The sequence below is a fragment of the Bombus affinis genome, chromosome 1 (genome assembly GCF_024516045.1).
Source record: "Bombus affinis isolate iyBomAffi1 chromosome 1, iyBomAffi1.2, whole genome shotgun sequence".
NCBI classification, from domain to species: domain Eukaryota; kingdom Metazoa; phylum Arthropoda; class Insecta; order Hymenoptera; family Apidae; genus Bombus; species Bombus affinis.
In genome coordinates, this window is record NC_066344.1 from 16,478,935 (window position 1) to 16,502,834 (window position 23,900).

The window sequence follows — 23,900 nt, forward strand, 5'->3', positions numbered from 1 at the left end:
TCAATGTTCCATTAATTGTTGAGACTGGTGCGAGATAAATGAAAGAATGAAAAACTTTATTTGATATGTATTCTCTTAAATCAACAGTCTCCATCAATATTTTATTATATCATTTGTATTCTTTAAGGAACTTTCCTTTAGTACATATAACTTTATGAAATATTTGCATATATGCTGCTATGCTTTGACTATTTTTTATAATTATTTGTCTCGATATGTATGCAAAGAGTTTATAGATTAACATATTTTCAAGAACTAAGAACCTTATAGAGGTCAGTAATAATTTTTTAATTATTCATATTGCTGTTTTCTATCTCTTTCAATTTCCCAACTATGTCTTCTAACTTTTTACGTTGTACACTTTGCTTCATTCGTTTACTTTTATCTTGCGCAAAACATTGAATATCCATTGTCTTTACATAATGTAGTACAGAATTTCTTTCCAACATAAGAATGAAAAAATAAGAAAATATAGCATTTAATTCAAAAAAGTATACAAAAAAGAACGAAAGATTGTAGTAGAAGATATATATGATTAGAAAACTTACTCTTTATTCCTTGAAACTTGAAATGGGAACTAGAAGAAGATAAAATGAATAAAGCAATTAAATAAATAATTAGGAATATTTATATATTTGAATATATAGTATTGAATATTTAATTATATCTTACCTGCTGTGGAAGTCTTAATTGTTTCATGGTTGGATGTTTCCAATTGTTGTATTTCATCCAAGCATATGGAGTGTTATGTATATTTGATAATTTTGATTGTGTCATAGTATGTACTCCAAATTGTGGATTAACAATTAATGGTCCACGTTGTAATAATTGCTGCTCCTGATAGGAATGATTGGAATAATATGGATCATATTTTGTGAAATTTTCTACAGATGATATTGCCAAGGAATTTGCCACTGCCACTAAGAAATAATAAATATATACATACATATAATCTCATATGCTTATAAAAAATGTTAAAAAGATTATAACAATTATAACAAACTCTTGGCTTTCTGAATATTGAGTAAAGTATCATAGTACTGTTTTTTAAATGTAACCAACTCTGTAATAGATGCAGTTTGTTGTAAAGTATTCAAGCTTTTTGATTTTGTTTGCTTCACTGCAGATCTGTATATAAATAATTTTGTTAAATAAGTTTGCTGATCATGGAAGATATTAAATTTACACAACAACTATATGGTACTTGTATAGTAAATTTTCTATGTAGTCCTTTTTCTCACATTCTATTGTTTGTGTTTTACTAACTACAGCATTTAAGGTCTTATGAAGCATTTTTAACTGAGTTGGTTTTGGACAAATATGAAATGTTTCCAAGCATTTCTTTTCAATGAATTTTGTTGTATCCTCTAGTGTATTAATATTCTTAGAATTATTTGTGTTATTACTCGAAATATCTAATTGATTATTCTTTTCCAGGTTTCTTTGATCTACCAACTTGCAATGTTTGGATGTAGGAGGAACCATATACAAAGGTTTGGTCCTAGGCAATGTTGGAAATTCTGCATTATGAAAGAAGAAACGCTTTTAATATTTGTATACATTGAATTGAAATATGTTAATGATTGATGAATATAAAGAGCTTTATTACTGATTAAAGTCTCCTGTTCTACACGTTTTAAAAAGTTCTGCAAGCTTGTTTTAAGTTTCTTATGCACCATTAAATTCTCTTCTTCTAATGTTTGTAGTGTCATCTTTTACAAGAATTGTCATAAATTATTTAAATAATTGCTATAACTAAAAATTTCCTTTACCTGTATATTTATTATTGTATCTTTTCTTTCTTCTTCACAATATACAACATCCATTTTATATATATCTTGTTGAATTGCTTGTTCATTCTTTATTTCTTGTTTAAAATGTTCTTGAACTTCCATGTTAAAAATTTTATTTTTGTTCAAATTACTATACTTTTTTTTATTTACATCATTATGTAAAATCTCACAATTTGTTTCTGATTCTACAAATCTATCATCATATGTTATTTTCAAATTGAAGATCTCATTCTTATTCTGTTTATTTGAAATTATGCCATTTTTATATAATTCTTTTAAACATGTAGTATCCTGTAATATCATTTTTACAATCTCTATTCCAGGATGGCTAAATTAACAATATTTTTAATAAATTAATTGTTACAAACCTGATGGAGTGCATAAGGCACGTTAGCTATATTGCACTGATTCCAGTTATTGAATCTATCAATGGACAACTGGAAGTATTTATCATCCATTGATTTAAGAAATCTTTGTTGATAACCAGATGCAGAATTTCGATAAAGATTAGTTTTATACAAAAGATGAGGAGTATGGAACCATTTCAATGTTGACTGAAGTTTTAATAATTCTTCTTCTTCATTAGTATTTAATGAAAAACTTTGTTTGCTATTAACGTGAGGTTTTATATATGGAATATTGTAGTTCAATGTATCATACATATAATTCACATGATTATGAATTGTTGAAATTTCATTAGGAGGAAAACCTTTGAACACTTCAGGTACTGAAGATACAAATTTTTCATGCAATTCAAGATTTTGAGATGTGTCAAGTAAAATATTTTGGTTTAGATGAATTTCTGAGTCTCCATTCAATATTTCTGTATTAGCTTCTTCAGGTGTCATGGTAATTCTAAAAAATAAACTTGTAATTAAAAATTATAAGAAAATAATAAAAATTAATTTAATAAAAGTCATACTTTTGACACAATGACTTGTTATTAGGTGCTTTAATAAATTCAGTAATTTTAAATATCAGATTTCTTATTTTATCATTTGAGACTCCTTTTGGTAACGGTACTATAGAAATTATCTGTTGTTGTAAGTCGCTATCCAAATTTTCAGATAATATAAGTAAAGCTCTTAATACACGTTCATATGCAATTATACCATCATTAGGATGGTACATACTTAGCAATTGATTTATTGCTTTAATAATATTCGTGCCTTTTGAACTTTGCTGTAAGGCAGTCCATGGAAAATTTTCAAATGTGGAAGTAATATTTACCATGGGATTCCTATTTTCCGTAATTGCTAAAACAAAGAATGAACCTTTTTTAGGTAGTGGTTTCACAAATCTTAATGGGTTTTCGGTTTATTTTATGCCATTTCTATTACAGGATTACATATAAAATATATCTATTACTACTATTATAAATATTATTATTATACATCAAATAACATTGTTACTTACTATTAGAAGAGCTTTTTATCTCCATTTCGACATAAACGTCTTTCTATAAAGTGACAGCTTTCTTCGATATTAATACAATCAATTGGTAATTACCAAATAATGAAAACAGCTGCTTTGATATATTATTGTTGACAAATGAACAACGCGTTTCTCGCAAGTTCGTTTGCAAGTCGATTGAAATCGGATTACAATTCGAAGTGGGAAGGTGTTCTGTTCTTATATTCAGTAAATGAAAAATGATACATGCGGAATTTCTGATTTATAGATAATAAAAAGAAAAAGATAAAAAATAGATTATAACAATGAACTAGAACAATGAAATGAATAAATATAAATGTATTTGTTGTAAAAGATAATGTTTAAGCAGAGTAATTAAAATATTTATAGAAGTATAATGGCACAAGTATGAAGGAAATTAGTTTCCCAAGTAGCATGAAGAAATTGTATTGGTTAATTATAAAACACAAGTGCACCTCCTGTATGCTATGGATTATTTTAATGAGAATATTAGTCCTATGCTAATAAGTTTAAGAGCTTTGCAACTATTATTATTTGACTGCTGCTATAAAAGCAGTAACAGCACAGAGTTCAATAAGTTGGTGTAAGATGATTCTCCCAAAAGATCTGGTACTTTTTTCTTATTTGATAGTATTAACTAGAGCATCTTTTAAAGGCCCTTCAGGAACAGCACCATGGGCAAGCTATGCTTCAAAATCTGGTAATATAAAATATTTAATTTTTTTAAATATAATTTTAATAAAATAATGTTAAAATTAAAATTTTCGGGTAGAGGCTTTAATATTTCACATAAATGTACAAAGTATATATGTATATATTTTATGTACTCTTCCTTATATGAAAAATGTTCTTCTAGCTTATGCAAGAGCTCTCGGACTACCAGTAACAGGAATGGACACCATAACAGTACCTTATATGTCAAAATCTCCCTCCTTCCCAAAATTTGTTGATCCTAAAATGATGATTTCGAAGAAGACAGATATGCTGAGCAACTTGTTTAGTGGTTTGGGACCTGCTTATCCTATGAGCTTCAAACCATTTATGCCATATACAGTAAGTCCATCTTTGTACAATACTGTTGACAAAACCCCATTATTAAGTAAAAGTAACATGGATGATGAAGCTGGCCAGTACAAACGTGGAATTTTCGGACCTTTTGGTTCAAAACCTTTTGGTCCTATGGCTTCTAAGTTCAGGCCTATGCCTCCATTTTCAAGCTTAAATACCATACCTGAATATAGTATGAAGGATGAGATTTCCCGTAGAAAAAGAAGCATAGATGAGTCTACTGTAACAGAGCTTCGTTCAATTATGGGCACTGGTAAGCCAGAAACAAAAGATTTGGGACCTTCACCTCCATATCCCACTCTTGCTCCAATTTCTGAAGAACCAGAAGAAGATGTGAATGTACTGCTTAAAAAGATGGGAGGTCCAACAGCACCAAAACAATATTTACCAGCAATGTTTGGACCTTTTGGACCTGTGGTGGATCCATCTATGTTTATAGCAAAGAAAACTACCTTTTTGGATAATTTGTTTAAAAATATTGTCACTTCTACTCCAGCACCAAGTCCGATTGAAGTTCCAACAACGAAAAGTACCATTGTACCACCTGACTTTTGGTTACCATCATCTGTAATCCCTAATCCAACAGAGTACAATGATAAAGTATCAGAGTTCCTGGATAAATTGTTTGACACTTTAAAACTGAATAAAACTGCACTAACTAGTGATGACGATAGTGCAAATTTTAAAAACGATTTGGTGAGATCTATTGTATCTGATGGAAGTCATGCACAAATAAAAATAGCAAGATCCATTGAAGACCTCTCATCGATCAACGCTGCTAAAGATTCAATTGTTAGCAACATATTATCTGAATTGGGTGATTTAAAAAGCAACATGGTTACAACAATGAACGATTTGATTTCTTATGAAAAGTCTGCAACATCACTATCATCAAAGAAACCATTTAAACCTTTTAGCTCTGGTCCATGGGCAAAACCAACTATCGATGGAATGTTTTCTTTTCAGCAAAAGATGGGTGTTTTGAGTCAAGTATTTGATATGTTAACTGATTTACAGAAGAATATTACTTTGGCAGTTCAAAATATAACAAAAGCAAGAATGGCATCCACAGCTGCTCCCGGAGGAGCATTTAATGCCAATTATCCAATGACTGATAACATTCTTTCTTCCCCTAGTGGTTTGCCCATTAATATGACTCTATTGGATGCTATTAAACATAAATTAGATACATTAGATTATGGAGTGCCTCTTGCATACAATCCGAGTTATAGTAAATTCGGGCTACAGATGGCTCGATCACTGCCAAAAGATCCTGGCTCAGTTTGGGTTTCTTATCCTGAAGATGCAGGTATAAAGCGCGAAATTGTCAGTGGTGCTGAATCTTTTCTAAATGAGGGAAGCAGTCAAAAACAACAAGCACGTTCAGTTAAGATGCAAATGCATCAGGGATATCAGAGTTTGCCAGCTGGTTCTATAGAGTCTGTACAGGCAGGTGGAGGATCTACACGTGAACACCAAGGTGGAGGAATAAAGCTATATGTAAGCATTTAAATCAAAACAAAAGTTTCAAATTAAATATTTTTTGAATATATATATTCGTATATATATATTTGTATTCTATATTGTATATAATGAAAGCTAAATATGATAGTTAACAACAATTTGTATCATTGTAAAACAAATGATGGGTTGGCAAGATATCTTATGCAACATCATAACTTCATTTGTTTCCAGATACAAATGCCTGTATTGCCTAATATGCAGGTGCCTGTCTTTCAAAATAATAATTACCAAAACTAGGTATGTGTAATTTGAATACTGTGAATATTGTGAACATGTTCGTCTGTCACAGGATCCCAGCGATTACGAGGACTATTATAAGTGGGCCAACTGGATGGAATACCTGAGAAATGACAATAGAGGATACAGACATCACAATCATCATTAGATTACCGACCTAGCAGGAATATTTCTATCACTTGTAATTACAAACTCTCTATCTTTTAACTGATCATTTTTTTCGCATACTATATATAACGTGTACGTTTGATGATACCTTTCAATAAAGTATATTTTGCAAAATACATAGAGAACATAAAACCATGTACTGGGAAAGGCACAAGTTCAAAGAATTTTGCTACTTTAAAATATATAAGAAGAGTTACCTTGCAGATATATAATTTTTTATTAATATAATATACGCTATATATACAATTTCGTATGCGGTAAATGAAACGAAAAATATACGGTTAACAGTAATGAACTTAAAATGGTGAAAAAAATACGTACATTGATCAAGCAATCATCTGCGCACATGGACGCAATCCTGCATCAAGTGCGTTGCTTTGTTTCTCTGTAATCAGCAATGCATTGCACGCAGGGTAGCGTTAGTGTGTTAGGAAGCACCAGAATTAATAACATGCCTTGGTTTTTGGAAAAACAAAAGAAAAGATATATCATTCTCATGTCCTGAATGTTTCAGTTCAATTTTCCTATTTGGACTAATAGTTTACATATAACTACGCTTTCGCTATTTCTTATATAAAGTCATATAAAATTATGAAAATGGCAATACTGGTAAGTGTCGACGTTGGACATCTAATTTACTTCTTTTTGGTAGAAACTTCCAATTTTAATGATAGTAGTAACAAGTCATTGCACATATTTTTCATTTAATATTACATTTCAAACTTTGATATTTTACTGTGTTGATTATATCTTATATCAAGAAAAATTTTATCATCTGTCTTTTGTCACTCTGGATATAAGATGTTCCATTTGCTGATCGATTCTGAACACCATATAAAAGGACGCCAATACACTGCTTAATGTTACCAATAATCCCAAGCCTTCGAATATTAACTTCGGCGCGAAGATCTTCCAAACCATTAAATGTCGACAGTGAATTGTCGTAGCAAGCATGCTACCAAATGTCTATATGAAGTTATAAAAACTCATCAATAAAAATAGTTTTTAAACTTCAAATTATTTCTTTAACAGTGATTATTTATTTAGTTTATACTTAGTTTATATTGTTGAAACATTAGCAGATCTAAAATATCAAAAATGTTGCTTACTCTGATTCCATGAAGTAATACATATTTTCCTGCGACTGAGAAAATTGCAGCATGAAACACAGAATCTTGTTCAAACAGATGCAGTTCTCCTCTTTTCATGTTGTCTTTCGAAAATTTTATTTTAACTAACTTTGGAAATATAAGATAAAAAGTAAATGGTACAATAACTAATAGTGGTAATGTTGCACCTAGTATAATGTGCGATCCGAATGTGTTTATTCCTACAAATTATTACTTGTAGAAAGAGATTTAAAATTAATACAAACAAGATTATATATAGATACCTATTAAGATTGCTGGTAATAAATTTCCATAGAAATGTCCACCTGTTCCTACAAAAGCAGCATCCCAATGAATTGTAGGGAAAGTTGGTTGATGCCCAGTTCCATAAAAGAAATATTCTGCTATTAAGAACCAACACAATAGTATGGGAGTAGGTACTTCTACCAGTTCAGCTATTTATAAAATTATAACAATAAGAATGCAGTTTGTAATTTAAATCATTTACATATTATCTATAGGTTAAAGTACTTACATATACTATTAGCATTTTTGTATCTTTCTATTGCTGATAAGCCCAAAACAGAGGTACAACACATAAACATTAAGAAAGTACTAGGTGATAATATATCCCCTAACAATAAAGAATATAACAACATAAGAAATACACTTAATGAGACAAATGTGGCACTATACGCAGTACCCAAGCCATAAACAACTGGCGTTTGATCTACATCTATATTTTTTCGATAAATTGACTCCTTTATTTTCTCAAATAATCGAGGTACTACATTTTCATCTTGGTGTATGTTAATTAATTCCTTTTTCTTTGGTAGTAAAAATATACTGAGCGGACGATAGTATAATATAAAGATTGCAAACAGACTCAATGCATATACTATGTTAGGCAATGTGTTTACTTGCCAAGATAGTGCAAATTTTACTTTTACAAATTTTGGTAACCTTTGAAGGACCCAATAACAACCCATACAAACACCTATCACAACAGGACAGTATTGTCCTACTAAAACACTAGGAGAGAAACCAGAAAGGTTTCCACAATTTTGCAACCATAGTCTTATTATTGTAATGTGTAACGCAAGTATAATTAATGTAATGGCAAGTAAAATACGTTCTAAATTGTCCGATGTTATAGAACTTGCTTTACCAAATACAAACATAGAACATATATATTGTTGTTGCTCCTCTCTACAACGCCAGAAGTAATAAGATAATCTTATGGAAATGCATGCTATTAAGCTACTGGCTATTATAATTATCTTCAAGTTCGATTTTGTTTGTTGTTTTAAAAATGGCTTTGTTTTTCTTTCTGGATTTTCACCAGCATCTTTTTTCATTAGATTAAACATAATAAGCCAAAGAAGAGTAACAATTAAAAAAGATAATACATTATTTTCTTCAACAATATAGCTGTTAGAAAAGAGACTGCATATTGTTAAAAAAAGTACTAATCTTGTAATATAGATCAATTTTTTTATTTTTCTATAATCATACCAATTCAATGAAATAACATCCCAATTCTTAATAATTAATATTATTAATAATATTATAGATACTGTACCAGTGGCAAACAATGTAGTGTTTTTGAATTCTTCTAAAATATCAAAGAAAAACAAAAGGCACATTATTAACGCAGTAATTAAATTTGCTAAAATAGAACATTGTAGAAATGAAGACTCAAATATCTTATACATACGACTTTCTGGAATGCCTGTGATAAATAGATAAAAGAAAAACAAAGCACAAAACATCAAAAGTAGGCCTTTTGACATTAGACTAGAATCAAATTGAACCCATACTTCAGAACATGTATCTTTGAGCAATTTAAAGTAGTTCCGACTATTCACAATAAAAGAGTCAAATTCTTCAATAGTATTAATACTCTTAATTTGGTTAAATAGATAGTTATACATATTTTCCAAATTTTGAAGCTGTTCTTTAGAAAATAAGTAAGTATCTTCAGAATATACACTTATATATCTTTTTGTCTGTGCAATATTTCTCCACACTGAATGCAACAAATACCATAACTCATCTTTTAATTTCCCATTTCTTGATGAACTTGGAATTGAATCAAGTATAACAGATCCCAAGTTTGAAAATGGTATAGGTGTTCCAAGAATAGATGCCAATGTTGGAACAAGATCGATTTGGTTCACAGTATTGTTAGATGAATCATATTTTATCAAAGGAACCATAGAATAAACGAACATGGCAGCCTCAATTTCATTCTTGCTATCACCACCATGATCACCACTTTCTGTCATTCCATGATCACCAACAACAAAAAGTACTGTATCCTCCTCTAAGGAGTCAATGATATCTCTTATAAGACTATTTGTATCATTTAACTTTCTAGCCATCTCAGGATGATTAGCACCGTGTTTATGTCCGCAATGATCAATTCCAAGAACGTGTGCTATCAGGAGAGACCAATCTTTCTTCTTCATCTCAAAAAATATACGGTATCTAACATCTTTATCAACAGTGTCCAGATCCCAAACATTAAAAGATGGTGATGGAAATTGACGTTTAAATTTGCCAGGAAATAAATTAGTCCAGGTATCATCACCCATGAAAACTATACCTTCGGCAGTGCTTTGATCTACAATATTATCTTCGTTGATGCTTTCAGAGGCAAAATTAGATCCAATGTCAATGAAGGTTGGCAACGATCCTGTGGTAAGACCTTTTAATCGTTGCATGGTTGTTGTCGGAGGATCTGCTATGAACTTATACAAGCGTGAATTCATAGGTTGATTTTGCAACAATTCGTGAATTATCGGTAACTTATTGCGATAATAAGATGAGGTAGAATTATTATCATTATACCAATATGCAAAATCATATTTTAAAGCATCTACGACTAATAATACAACACGTGACTTTCTTTTGAGACATGTGGTTGCAGCGGCATCGGGATTCTGAAGAAGTTGCTTGACGTTACAATCAAAATCCGTGCAATGTTTACATTCAGCTCGTTCCGGTCTTGCAACGCGATTGAGCAAAAAGCCGCTTGTGAAAACCAACAAACCAGCTGCCATCAAATACGACATCCATCCTTGAAATATCAAATAATTCCATAGCTTGCTCATTTTTCCGTCGATCCGTTATTTGCTTGCGTTCTTCAAAAAAAATTTGATACTAGAGAAATTCCAACATAAACTTAACCTATTTTTCGATGTAAATTTGTTCTTCACCATTGTCACATTACTGTCACAATAACTAGTGAACATTTGTTTAGAAAAAATGTTGGATAAAGAATATTAAACGCATGACACGGTAAGTCGATGAGCCATATTTTTAGAAAAAGTATGTAAACTATAACATATTGATAAAACGAGTTGAAATATGTAACTTCGTGCTTATATGGCGCTAAATTTCAAGTATGTTATTGTGGCGCGACTATAACACGATTTGTAAATACTTTACTTCGAAGATCTGTTCTTATGCAATGCTGATAAAACAGTATTGTATCGTGGTATGATAAAATTATTGTTTCGGTTTTCAACAAATTTTTCAAAGTCAATATTGCATTCAAATTTAATCAGTTATTATTAGATTTATATTGTTCGTGAATCAAAATTTTATTAAATGTGCGATTTTCGAAACAATAAAATACATATGAAACAAATGGAAACAACAAATTAAATTTTATTATACATATAATTTTGTATTTGTTATTATTAATAATCTGTTAATAATATTATATTACCATCTAAATATACCCTTTATTAACAATAGAAATATTATATTATTTAATAATAATAATTTCTTACATTTCTCATTATTTTCTACTGTTTTACTAAAACTTGGTATTTATGATTGTAACCGCAACTATCGTAATTTTATTCTATACTAAATTTATAACACTAAATGAGGGTTCTACATATACAGTTAACCAGTCTAAAATAAGTCACACAAGTCATTATATGCATATCGAAACCTTATCATTAAAGATATTCAAACTTGGTTATATTCACATTATATGACGATATCATGAAAAATTTCAGTTAAAGTTATGAACAAATGGATCAAATTCTTCAGTGCTATAAATCTAATCGCTTTGGCAAATCAAATAGTCGGAAATAACCTTCTTAATATCGGAGATTTGAATTGTGATAAGAGTTTCGAACGATTATTTAAATGGAGATCTGTTACGTACGGTTTTCAAGAGGCCAAAGTCGTGAACAAACCGATTTTTCTACTCATCCATAAAATGCAATGCCCTTCTTGTCAAAAATTAAAACAGAAATTTTCTAATTCCGTACGATTGATGGATCTTAGCGATCGGTATGTATCGAAATACGTATATACGTGTATGAACATAAATATACATCATTACCGAAGCCTGTTCTAGAACCATGTCTGGAACTGATTAATATTAAGGTTATTACCATTAGATGACGCTACAGTGGCGTCAAATACTTTTTACACAACTAATCACAATCTTTCGTCGACCATTAATTAATATGAATTTTATTGGATCATCCCATAAGCAATGTGACTTTTTTTAGTTAAGTTTGGAATAATAAAAGTTATTATTATCGAAGTTTTATAAAAAAAAAAAAAATTAAAATAGAAAACTTAATAGGGAAAAATAGGCAATTGTAAAAAATATAGGAAAATTTATCATTGGTCAGTTGCTACAGCTAATTTTTTATTTTCATCTAGCATATGAAAACTAACGACCACATTCCATATAAAATGATACTTCATAGTATAATATTTATTACATATTATAGTATAGTATAAGTGTGTATATAAGTGTATAGTATATTTTATAGTATAGTATAGTATAGTATAGTATAGTATAGTATAAGTGCGTATATAAGTGTATAGTATATTTTATAGTATAGTATAGTATAGTATAGTATAAGTGTGTATATAAGTGTATAGTATATTTTATAGTATAGTATAGTATAGTATAAGTGTTTATAATACTTTAGCAAACATATTCTTAAAATAATCAGCCCTGTAGTTTATTTAATTATATTTTTAACGATTTTTACAGATTTGTGATGATAAAAGCGGAAATGGGACATGATGCAGCTTTAGACGATGAAAAATTTCAACCAGATGGGCAGTATGTGCCTAGAATATTATTCTTCACATCTAACGGTGACTTTATCGAGGAGGCATATAACAATCATGCAAATGCGGATAAGGAATATAAATTTTTTTATAAGAATCCTTCGGAGATTATAAATACTATGCTGTTGGTTTTGAAAAATTATTCTAAAGAGCCATTGCGAGTAATATTTCAATATGAGGAATTGTTGCATCTAGAAACTTGTGATATGGAAGATGATATTCTTGTTCCGACTCTCTTACATTAATAATGTAACATTAACCTTTGAAACATGTATGGCATGGAGCTATATATGTAATTTATCAGGTTTATAATAATCTTAACTTATAGTAGAAAACGTTAGATAATTTTTTTCTTACTAAAAATACTAAAAAAGAGATATAACTTAATTTAATTTTGTACTTATAGATAATATTGGAACTGGGAAGAAAGAAAAATGAAATTTCTCTTTTCCATTCACATTTCTCACCTTTCCTTTTTATTACTGAAAAAGATGAATTAAATAGCAAGGAAAGGTGTAATTAAATTAACGAGAGGAATGTCTTTTAAAGAACGCAGGTAGATAATAATAAATACGATACATATATTTATATATTGCATTTATTTCTCCAATTACAGAAATTTTCTTTTAGAGAACAGTACAATTTATTTCACTTGACTAAATGAAATTAAAAATCATTATTCTAATTCCATTTTTTATAAATATAAAAAATAAATAAATGAATTTATACAGATTCTGAAAATAAGGAAACAGTGAGAAGAATGAAGACAAACAACCAAAATAGATATCGTGAAACTTTTCTCTGAATGGATTAATATGTAACCAATCTGAATGCGAGCTTGCAGCAGGCGTAACCTTTTCAACACTGTTCCCAATGTTCGAGTCTGCGCCCATACATTAAACACCCATGCACATCAACCTATCACCAGCTCGTACCAGCAACCCTAACGGCGCTTGCGTTTGCAACTGTTTCCATATCGTGTAATGCTGCCGTATTGGTCGACACTGTCTCACTAAGGGTTGCTAACCACGCCCATTTCACCCTCTAGGAACATAGTGCGTTGATACATGCGTTTATCGTGCACGTGACTTTCTTAAAAACAACTGGTTTTCATTTCAACTATATTAGGTATAAATTACGTATTATTATTGATGATTAACTGCAAAATGTTTGAGTTGATAACAAGCGTGAAAAATAACTTCAAGCGTGTAACTTATACATTATATAATACTTCTTTGCAATAGATTGATTGACAGGAGATTTCTACTAAGTAGATATGTATATCTTAGAAACTATAACAAATTGGAGCAATATTTCAGTTTGCAAAGATTTGACACAATTGTGAAATTTTTTGGAGTGCCTGCTCTAATATTATAATAATACCATTTGCATAAAGTTTTTATTAGTGAGATGGAAGAAAATTGAAAATAAAACAATCTTGTCTTTCTGTTTGAATCAAAATTACTCAAGCATATCTGGGTTATAAATGACCACAATAATGTACATCAAAATATCAAATATTAAAATGTACATATATTTTACTTTTATTCGATATTGTATACTTCATCATTAATCATGTTCATTGCACTAAATATAACGTGCTAAACAAGATAAAGAACCTAAAAAGTAAGTTTCTACTTTACTGCAACAATACCAGTCGAGGATTAAAATTAAAGACCCAATATCGAGTCCAACTCGAGGATCGTAAAGGGTCTAAAGTATCCACATTACCATTATTCCCATGACCAACGTCTATTGGAAACAGACGTTAGATGTATTCGCGGTTGCACGAGCGCGATTCCTGGGGCAGAGAAACGGCACGTAGAGAAACGTGCACGCATATGGGTTATGTATGGATCTCGGTGTGTTCTGTGTTTGAAGGGTTGCAGATAATATATAGCCCGTTTCGGCGGAGAGAGCTTTTTAGCTTTGACCGTTTCATCCGGCGTCGGTCGGCCCCGTGTGCTATTGCGCCCCGTAATATCGACGATGCCTATATCCACGGTCCGTCACGTTTATTTTTTTTCCTCTCTTTCCCTTTTACCATCCTCTTCCTTCCTTTGGGACGGGCGACAGACCTCGGATTCGTTTGCAGTCCTGTGGCCCCACGTTTCTCGCTCTCTCTGCGGTCGGGGTTTTAAAAAATGAGCCAGGACATTATTTTTACGCGACCCTCCGCCTCCGCCTCCTCCTCCTCCCTTCCGGTTCAGCCGTGATTCGAGTGACCGGGGTCCAGTCCTCGTCGTCGTCGTTTCCGCCGGCGCAGCTTGCAATGTGCCGCATCAGCGAATGTGCAAAAATTCAAGGGAGAGAAATAGAGGTGGCGTTAGGGGAGGATTCGAGGCTGGCGAAGGGTGGGGAAACGAGGAAAACCGTTTCCGCGAAAGATGAAAATGGGAGAAAGTGAGAGAGAGAGAAGAGGGGGAGGAGAAAAAGTTGCGGCGAGGTGTGAAAGTGAGAGAAAAAGGGGAAGAGCGGCGGAGGGAGCGAGAGAGGGAAGGAAAAAGATTATATATCTCTCGTCTCTCACGTCCGTCCGTTCGTACAGTCGTTTTCAGGGTATGCATGTGGCCTCGCGGATATATCGGCGCCGTGGAAGCCATTTTCAATTCAATCTGTTAAAAGCACGTCAAAAAGTCATACGGTATTTCACCGGCGCGGTAGATCGCGGCGAGACCGCAGGCTTCATCCGGCGACGGTGCCGCGGTGAATGCCACCCGTGCCCTATGGATCTGTCGAAATATATGCCTCTACATACGCAGCTCTCCATCTGACACCGTTCTCTCTATATGTATATACTATTTTCCTATCTTTAATACAAACACCAACCATGGTTCTATGAATGCCGAGGGTATATGTTCTTATTGATTCTTCGTCTCTCTAGATATCCTCTTGTCTTTGTCTTTGGTGTTAAGCTTTTGTCGTTTAAACGTGGCTACTTTTCATCATATCGGTCATTAATGTATTTCTCGTGTCACGAGGGCTACCTTTTTTAAAAATAGGAATTAAACCCTTTGAGCGCTGTGGGCGCATATAGGTGTCTGGCGAAAGCTATCGGTGTGGACTAAGGACATATATATGCGCTTTCTGTAAGTGCCCGGCATGGGCTAAGGACGCATGTATGGGGTTTTCAATTTTTCCGAACACCTACGCAGAAGTGATACTATTACGTTTGTGTGAAATAAATATAAATGCATTCCTTACGGCAGTAAACAAATGCCAATAGTGGCTCGTTATCGTTGAAGTGGTCACCGCTTGTAAGAAAACTGTACATCTGGTTCTTTTAGTTTTCTCAAGCACTGAATTTTTCACACACAACTAAATTATTAACTTGTGTTATATTTACTAAATTTACTTTTCTCGTTTATTGTTTTCTACTTTATTACCCAAATTCTAGTTAACTGTAAATTTCAATGTTTATAATAAATAATTAAAAATAACTACAAAATAACGCTCTCGAATCATTTAATCTCGTGCGAAAGAATTACTATGACTTATTACGATTTGCGCTTTCAATAGTCAATCAACAGAGTTCAGTCTAACGAAGAAGTATTCCGTCCACAGCGATCGTCAGAGCTAGAAAGGGTTAAGAATTTTAGATTCTTTCGTTATTACAATCTAAGACTTCCTGGTATAAGGTTTAAATAGAAATTGTGTCGTGACATCTTACCAGCAGAATGATGCAGGTCTAACATCTACTAGCCTGTGTTTGTTCACTCTTCAGTAGGTAGGATTTCATTTAGATTATGTCCAAACCTTGTCTTCCTCATATTTTTTAAATCCCCCTATGTGTGTTCATCCTATATGTAAAAAGTTATATCAGAGGTATAGCAAGATAGATTGTGACTCTAAAAACTATGTATCGGTAATTATTTGAGCGATTTGAATTGCTTGAAATTTTGAAAAATGAAAAAATGTTTATAAAAACGTAGAATCCTTCCTTTTACCTAACACAGATATAGTGTTGCAACTGAAATAATACGATTTGTTTGTCTGTTGATGGCTTCCTCGTCGACAGATCGCAGACAATTCACCCACGCGAGTATCGCAGATTAAGATCAACCTGGTTTTGTACCTGTTCCTCTTCGCTCGTTTGACATAGCGACGCATGGTCTAATCTCTCTTATCCGATCAGAAACGATTTGATCAGCTGTTTCCTTGGTGTCGTTGATCTGTGCGATGTTGGCAAACACTGTAACTCGATACAGACGCGATTTTGATCTTAATCTCCTGTTTTCCCCAGTGTAAACAGCCGGAGGGAGCAGTGGGTAGTGTACAAAATACGTTCTTACTCGTGATACCTGCTACCGCCGATAAATCAGTTACATCTGGAAACATTCTAAGATCCTAGGGTAAGAATCGTGGGAGAGTCCTTAAAGGAGCTGTTATTCTTGATCTAGATGCCTGAGAGTATACTTTATATACTGTATCTTTTGATATTTTCTTCGTTCTCTGTTGACATAATTTTATATATGTTTCAATCTATATTTGTTCATACAAAGGAGTAAGGGGAAAACGTTAGCGATTTTAACATTAAAATATAAAGAGAATTTAAATTCCGCGTTTTCTTCCCTCATACTTCATACAGAAAGCAATCTTAGATTTAAAAAATATGTATATCCGAGGTAAATAATAAATCACAATGAAATGATATAAAACACTTAGAATACTAGATTCTCCCTATTATCGAAGGACTCAAAGTATCAATAAAGTTTGTTAAAATGTTTAAATAACAAATTTCGATTGAACAAATAAAATTCTTGAAACTCGAGAAATATTCTTTCAAGGTTACTTAATCTCTATGCATTATTAAATATTTGTTAATTATCTACATTTAAATATGGTTGAATATTGAGTAGCTGCATTTAATATTCGCGAGGGAAATTAATCAATACTTAGGATGTTTTTATTAGGCTGCAATTTGTAATAATTCGGGGATGCAGAAAATCGTGTACTCGGCTTATAATTGCATGGATCGCGTAAACGGCAGTGCACGAGGAGGGGTTGGCTGATACTTTAAAAGCAGGTGTGCATTACCATAGCTATTGGTTTATTGATTTATCCATCGGCGCGTACGTACGCTTTGAGTGGTTGATATGCCAGAGTAAAAAATGGTCCGTGTTGGTGTAGATCGACGGCATCGACGAATACCGTTTCGCGTTGCGGGCTTTTAATGTTGCTCAAACCATCATTGCGTTCTCACTAATGATGCACGAGCATGGATTAATCGGTTCGTAACCGCGCTGAAACGTGCCATTCACTGGAGAGCGCACGGTCAAACGCATTACTTTCGTTTTACCAATTTTCTATTCTGCCAACAATCCAACGATGAGGTATACTTGAAAATAAACGTATGTTTATGTCTTTACGTTATTTATCATTACGTCACTGTTTTACATGCAACACGTTGTACTACGCGTTGATATAATTATTGAAAAAAGAGAAAAGTATATCACATAGGCCTTAAATATAGATATTAAATATTAATTTATAAAATAACTAGATATGTATATCTATTGCACTTACTAGTTTATAGGTACGTATTGTAAACTACTTTTTTTAAATAATTTATAATTATCATAACACGATATCTTTGTAATGAGCTGCCACAAACAAGTAAAATTTTAGGTTACATTGCATCTCTTTTTCTTGCTATGTATTTCTGGACCGTATACATATAAAGGCGCTACGATGAAAGTTACATTGTTTACTTTTAGGTTAGAATCACTCGTATATATTATAAAAACTTACCTCATGAGAACAGTATACTTACTTACAATTAGTATAGTTAGGATATAAGGAATGTGTTTATGGTATTTATCTATGTTTCGCGGTTTTCGTGTAACACGTAGTGCTATTTGCATACTTTTAAAAGAACTAGAAAAAAGTGATACGAAAAAGAAAATATCAGAAGAATTCTAAATAGTTTCTAATGATATGTAATGTGAATTTGAGTATTGTATGTTCCTATTACGTGTAATGTGACACAAGCAGCCATAAGTACGAATAACCATTATTGAAATGCAAATACCGGTTTCTTCGAAACTACACCGATATAGTTACTTTCGTTCGCATGACTAAGTCAAAAGAGTAATAGTGCCATTGTGCGCGTTACGCGAGCCGAACGTGCATTGTTGTACGCAACGCCTGTAGACAGGCAGGAGTAGAGGTTAGGTAAGCAGAGAGATATACAGGATCTAAATCGCAGAATGCTTAATACATAGAATGCTTTTATTCGGTTCTCATTGCGAGGTAAATAACATCTGTACATTAGATCACTATAAAATCGGTCGCCATTCGTGAACGACAATAGGGCTTCCCCCCATTGAAACCTCATTGTAGAATATGATTCAAGAAAGGCTCGTCGCTATGACGTTGTGTGCCCGTGTGGTTTACAGAGAGTGGAACTCGATGGATCTGAAAAAGAAAGAAACGGAGAAGAAAAGCAAAAAAGGAAAGAGAAACAGGCGAAAAGAGATGGACTAACCGCGAGCAATCGTGACCGAGCGAATCGAGGTAAAAAAGGAAAAAGAGAAAGATAAAAATTTAAAAAAAGAAAGAAGTGGAGGAATAAGGAAAAAAAGGAGAAAAATAAAAAAAAGAAAGAGAAAGGATATATTCCTTCTACGAAAGGGACGAAGAAGGCGCGCACGGTTAAAAACAGTCCCGACGAAACAAAAGGCGGAGCATAGAGAGAAACGTCTGAGCATCGCTCGCATTGTATTTTACGTTGGAACGGGTTTTAAATAAAAGAGTAATGTGTTTGTCCGTTTTGCCTCTACCAGCATGATAGAAAATACACACGTCTGATACGCGCTTCTGTACGCATAGTTTATCGAGGGTGAGTAGGTAGGTGGGTACGTGGTTAGGTATGTCCCCCTTTCACCCCGAGCCAGATATAAACTCTTAACATCTTGGTGGAACAGCATGTTCGGCCAATCGGGTAGATGCGCGGGCGTGGCCGTGCCTAAGCGCGGCTTTGCGTTTGGCCGAAGCCCCGGGGTGGAACACTGTGGCACAGTGTTTTATTTCGCGCAACTGTGGAGGGGCTGTTAGTTTCTGCCCTATCCCTCCCTGGTAAATTCCTTCTCTCTTTCCCCTCTCGCTCTTTCTTTCTTCTTTTGCCTATTCATCTCTCTCCTAAACGTTCCACTTCGCTTTAACGTCGGTCTCTTTCGTGCTCATTCGTTTCTTTTCGTATTACTGTATTCCCACCCGAACGGTACCCCTCTCCTCTTCACTTTTCCACCTTCTTCCACGTTTTTCCTCTACACTTTCCGTTTCTATCTCTATCCATCTCTTCTCTCTTTCCCTCGTCTCGTTCTTCTCTGCCCTCTTGACTGCTTCCTGGTCCCCTCGCGACATTCTAAAAGTCCCCTCCCACCCCTCGATATTCCCTACTCCCCTCCTCCGCGTGAGCGCGCCCCCCACCTCCTTATTCGTCCGCCTTCAGCTCCCTCTTTGCTGCTGACACCATCACCGCCGCCGCTTCTCTGTCTCTCCACGCTACCTGAATCGACTCTCCCGGGATGCTGCAATTGTTGACAATGCCCAGAGAGTGAGAGAGAGTGCTGCGAGAGGAGTCGGGGCGATTCCGCATTTCGTACCCCGACACCCGTACGAGCGGTGGTGCCGCCGCTCTTCTCTGCCGGCGAACTTTCGGAAGTGTAGGCGCGTGCGCGTGCTATTAGAGCTATCTCTCTTCGCCCAACTGGTACACCGTTTCCTCCGTCTTTCTTCCTTCTTTCACTCTATTATATCCGTCTCTCTCTTTCTCGTCCTCTCGTTCCTCGTTTCGCTGTACGGTGCCGGTTCGAGAGTTTCTACCGAACAGCGTTAAATGTGATTTCTTCGGTTGAAGTAAGAAGAGCCCGTGTACCGCTTAACGCTGTGGGCCTCCTTTATCGACCAATGATTCAGTGTGGCCACTGACGCGGCCAAATATACGAGGTATACATATACAGTGTGCATATCCTGGAAACGATAAAATATATGTACTGATAGAAATATCGGTTGCGTGAGTTAATAAATCGGTTATGAGAAATACTCGGTAGTGAACGATTTTACGCGACGGGTGTTAGAATGGGAGCGACGCGTGTCAGTGCGAACTGGGCTTTATGCTCGGCCCAAAACGATTGTCCTCGGTGATCGAGCCTATTCTATTGTGAGTTTAATGACGATGCCTACTGATCCGTGATCCTTGTTGATTTTATCGCTCTTTCGTACAGTGGTCATTCACTGGTTTTGTTTTTTTTTGTTTTTTACGTTTTTCATTGATCACGTTGATTCGATTGTTGTTCTTTATATATTGAAACAATGTCGTTACCGCGGGGTGTCGGTCTTGGTGTCGACGTTGGTCAATTGATGCAACACCAGCAACAGCAGCAACAACATCACGTGCTACCAGCCGCGTTCTTCCTTCGTGCCAGTGCCGAGAGATATCAAAGGACACCGAAGTGTGCGAGATGCCGTAATCACGGCGTTGTTTCCGCGTTGAAGGGTCACAAACGGTACTGTCGTTGGCGGGACTGCGTGTGTGCTAAATGTACACTGATCGCTGAGAGACAACGGGTTATGGCTGCCCAGGTAAACTGTTGTTATAAAATCTTTGTCAAACAAGACGAATTATTGTTCGATTTCGATAACACCTGTGAGAATAATTGTTTGTTTGGATAACATAATGATTTGTAAGAACTGTTCAAATAGTGATGTACTAAGATTGATCAATGAGAAGAGTTCGTATAGTGGTACATATCTAGAAGCTCTAAAGAATGTGAGGTTAAATAAAACGTCGTGATACGGTTATCCTTGATTGTCAAGAAGTAATAATTTTCTTCCAAAAGATATTCTTTACTAATAAACAGTATAAATAAACGCAATTGTATATATTTTTCAATGGTTTGTCGTTAAATGGTCAAATATCTATTTCGAACATCGTTGTTCTTTAAACAGATATTACATCATATAATTATTTTATTTAGAATTTTACAATATAATCATATTTTAAATTCTATGCATTTTATGCAAGTTATATAAAGTGCAACATGATCATTATCTTACTAGTTGAAATTATATTTAGATGCTTTACGATCAAAATCTTTTTTTTAAAGATTAGCTATACTTGGATGCTTTAAGGACGATTGAATTTAAAAATGTTACCAGATGTCGCTAGTAAAAAATAAATAATGACAGGTTTATAACCAGTAATGATTCGATAATGTGTTAAAATAAATAGATAAAATTGTTATTGTAATAATTAAAGAATATGTACATATATGTGTACTTAGGTTAACTAAATCTTAATTCATTAGTGGAAACCAAGAAGTACCTGTAGCAATTGCGGTAGAAGTGTTAAAAGGGCGGCTTTTCATTTTACATCGTGTAATCAATCAAGGAAGCGTGAACTGATTCAATTGAGATCGGCACGAGGGTCTTTCGAAACATGTGATACTCTTCTCGTACTGTTTTACATGCTTTTGAACACGAATAGAAAATTAAACACTTGTACCATTATTGGAACTCTAGAAATAATGATACTCTTAATCCTAGTCTTTAAAGTACGAGCGTCTCATTATATTTCTTCAAAGAGTCACGAATAATGTTTTGAATACGTAGTTTGATCACTTTGATCCTCGTTGGATCGTAACATTAAACCCACTCGAGGCCCTGAATCGAGGATCCTTATACCCTCTTATACAGGTTAGGTTATTTTAATACTCATATCGCTGCCTTTGTAACTAGATTAAGATAGTCAATATTGTAATAGGGAAGCTAAAAATGATAAGAACATCAACTGATTTCTCTATCTTTACCATTAAACTAATATTACTAGTGCCTTATAAGAAACAAGTTACCAGTGTTAATAAATTTTAGTGCATTAGAATAGTACAGTTTTTCAAGCAAATCTCTAAACTACAAGTTAACCCTCCATTAAATGTACAATTATAAATCGTACGTAAAAATGGTTATAATAGAAATCTTCATCTTACAATTTATAACTTGACAAACCCGTTTTATTGCGTAGAAGGGTGCAAATAACTTTTTCCTTTATCTTTTCGATATCTGATAACCAAAACTAACTAGGATTTATAAACCATACAATTCCATCAAAAACTCAAAAATAGCCATTTGAACCAATGAAAATTAAAATTCTCGTATTTTACCCACAACGAACATCCATCTCAGTTCTACACTCAAGAATGAGTATCCATAATTCAACTTAATCCTCAACTGATATCATTAGATCATATACGAACCGTAATAGTCTACATTAATTTATTCAATTTTAGATTACTATATTTTAATTTGTATTTCTAACTTGAGCGTTCTGACGTATGATCCAATGGTCGTTACTTGAAGGTTAAAGAAAAAGAAATCAAAACGTACTTTTTCCTAGCAATTTCAATTCCTGAACTGACAAAGAAACAATTCGCAGGTCGCGTTACGGAGGCAGCAGGCGCAGGAGGAAAGCGAAGCTCGCGAGTTGGGCCTGCAATTGCAGTACAATGCGGGCAGCTGCACCACCGCACCCGTGTTGCCTGGCGCAGCGAGTGCTACCACTCCAGCTGGCAGTCCGCCCCCGCACCCGGCCCATGTAGCGAGTCCTGCCGGCCTGGCAATTCCGGCGGCTGCGGCTGCTGCGGCGGCGGCCGCCGCTGCGCATATCCAAACGCAACTCCAACACCAACAGCCCGATTGCGGTCTCCTACAGCGGAAAAGACTCCCCCAAGACGAATATCGGCAGCCCAAGGTCGAGAAACAGGAGTCAATCACCGGTGGAATCGGCGGTGAGTGAAATTTTAGTTTGCAATTGCAATTACCGATATTGTACTCGAAATATGCAACGTTTCCTGTTATACATATACATATGTACAATATATCTTGATAGAAAATGGTGACATTAAGGAATCAATTTAGTGAGTCAGCTTGCGAGCGAGTTCAATTTTACTTGGAATTGCGGAATATCGTGAATGGAGGATGTAAGGTTTCTCGTGATGCACAACTTAATATTGGCGATATTTAGGAATCAATTACTAATAATATTATTAACGAGTGGAATTTTACCTTGGGATTATTGTAATTGGAAATATATGTTAATTACGTTGAGTACGCTGAAGCTACAAATTGTGGAATTTAGCTTTGGATTTGCGGAATGTTGTAATCGAAGGCTATAACATTTTTAATCACACATAACACGATATTGGCGATAAAGACATTGATCTCCAATAAAATTTCACATTAATGTAATTTCAGAGTTATTGCAACTGGGGAATATGTATAGTATAGTATGTATTCCACGCGTTACGTATTTTAACATTAATAATAACGATATGGAGGAATCGATCATTGATGGAATTCTATGCGATATCTATACAACATTCTGCACAGTTCTATACACAATACAAGATGTGCGTGATATATTTGTTTGGTAATACCAGCAAATATTTGCAAT

The 23,900-nt window shown here is 34.0% G+C and overlaps 4 protein-coding genes, 1 long non-coding RNA gene and 1 pseudogene across 11 annotated transcripts in view; 3 read left to right on the forward strand and 3 right to left on the reverse strand.

Annotated features, from left to right (window-relative positions):
- Window positions 1-35: 35 nt before the first annotated feature.
- Window positions 36-3,558, reverse strand: LOC126920521 (uncharacterized; annotated as a pseudogene).
- A 235-nt stretch (window positions 3,559-3,793) lies between these two features.
- Window positions 3,794-6,340, forward strand: LOC126920505 (uncharacterized). Of its 3 annotated transcripts, none has more exons than XM_050731006.1 (4): window positions 3,794-3,927; window positions 4,084-5,795; window positions 5,991-6,020; window positions 6,109-6,340. In XM_050731006.1, exons 1-4 carry the CDS (start codon window positions 3,816-3,818, stop codon window positions 6,202-6,204), a joined length of 1,950 nt encoding a protein of 649 aa, XP_050586963.1. In that variant the 5' UTR covers window positions 3,794-3,815; the 3' UTR covers window positions 6,205-6,340. The 3 variants fall into 3 exon arrangements, with proteins under 3 accessions (XP_050586963.1, XP_050586982.1, XP_050586973.1); XM_050731025.1 differs by having other exon boundaries at window positions 5,991-6,056; window positions 6,109-6,214; XM_050731016.1 differs by lacking the exon at window positions 5,991-6,020.
- A 374-nt stretch (window positions 6,341-6,714) lies between these two features.
- LOC126920493 (GPI ethanolamine phosphate transferase 3) lies at window positions 6,715-10,753 on the reverse strand. 4 transcript variants are annotated; one of them, XM_050730978.1, is made up of 5 exons: window positions 7,869-10,753; window positions 7,618-7,788; window positions 7,522-7,554; window positions 7,334-7,368; window positions 6,715-7,190 (listed from the first exon to the last, which is right to left on the reverse strand). In XM_050730978.1, exons 1-5 carry the CDS (start codon window positions 10,447-10,449, stop codon window positions 6,996-6,998), a joined length of 3,015 nt encoding a protein of 1,004 aa, XP_050586935.1. In that variant the 5' UTR covers window positions 10,450-10,753; the 3' UTR covers window positions 6,715-6,995. The 4 variants fall into 4 exon arrangements, with proteins under 4 accessions (XP_050586935.1, XP_050586925.1, XP_050586946.1 ...); XM_050730968.1 differs by having other exon boundaries at window positions 7,334-7,554; window positions 7,869-10,479; window positions 10,555-10,752; XM_050730989.1 differs by lacking the exon at window positions 7,522-7,554.
- Window positions 10,754-11,111: 358 nt separating this feature from the next.
- Window positions 11,112-13,071, forward strand: LOC126920993 (thioredoxin domain-containing protein 12-like). The gene is made up of 3 exons (XM_050732096.1): window positions 11,112-11,647; window positions 12,369-12,752; window positions 12,855-13,071. The coding sequence occupies exons 1-2, from the start codon at window positions 11,376-11,378 to the stop codon at window positions 12,691-12,693; spliced, it is 597 nt and encodes a 198-aa protein (XP_050588053.1). The 5' UTR covers window positions 11,112-11,375; the 3' UTR covers window positions 12,694-12,752; window positions 12,855-13,071.
- Window positions 13,072-15,896: 2,825 nt separating this feature from the next.
- Window positions 15,897-18,106, reverse strand: LOC126921008 (uncharacterized). The gene is made up of 3 exons (XR_007712170.1): window positions 16,524-18,106; window positions 16,119-16,248; window positions 15,897-16,024 (listed from the first exon to the last, which is right to left on the reverse strand). It is a non-coding gene; the product is annotated as an uncharacterized LOC126921008 (long non-coding RNA).
- Window positions 18,107-18,257: 151 nt separating this feature from the next.
- Window positions 18,258-23,900, forward strand: part of LOC126920992 (doublesex- and mab-3-related transcription factor A2) — a 34,730-nt gene continuing 29,087 nt past the window's right edge. Inside the window, exons 1-3 of one of the 2 annotated variants that reach the window (XM_050732075.1) lie at window positions 18,258-18,622; window positions 18,847-21,034; window positions 22,884-23,235. In XM_050732075.1, coding sequence (XP_050588032.1) covers window positions 20,765-21,034; window positions 22,884-23,235 — 622 coding nt within the window. In that variant the 5' untranslated portion in view covers window positions 18,258-18,622; window positions 18,847-20,764. Of the gene's footprint in view, window positions 21,035-22,883; window positions 23,236-23,900 lie in introns of both variants that reach the window. The other variant, XR_007712164.1, reaches the window with a different exon arrangement.

Coding starts and splice junctions, on each gene's coding strand:
- LOC126920505 (XM_050731006.1), top strand. CDS start 3,816: ATGATTCTCCCAAAAGATCTGGTACTTTTTTCTTATTTGATAGTATTA. Junction 5,796..5,990: donor GTGGAGGAATAAAGCTATAT/GTAAGCATTTAA, acceptor ATTTGTTTCCAG/ATACAAATGCCTGTATTGCC. Junction 6,021..6,108: donor CTGTATTGCCTAATATGCAG/GTGCCTGTCTTT, acceptor CGTCTGTCACAG/GATCCCAGCGATTACGAGGA.
- LOC126920493 (XM_050730968.1), bottom strand. CDS start 10,449: ATGAGCAAGCTATGGAATTATTTGATATTTCAAGGATGGATGTCGTAT. Junction 7,789..7,868: donor CAAAAATGCTAATAGTATAT/GTAAGTACTTTA, acceptor TTTTATAAATAG/CTGAACTGGTAGAAGTACCT. Junction 7,555..7,617: donor ATTACCAGCAATCTTAATAG/GTATCTATATAT, acceptor AATAATTTGTAG/GAATAAACACATTCGGATCG.
- LOC126920993 (XM_050732096.1), top strand. CDS start 11,376: ATGAACAAATGGATCAAATTCTTCAGTGCTATAAATCTAATCGCTTTG. Junction 11,648..12,368: donor TTGATGGATCTTAGCGATCG/GTATGTATCGAA, acceptor CGATTTTTACAG/ATTTGTGATGATAAAAGCGG.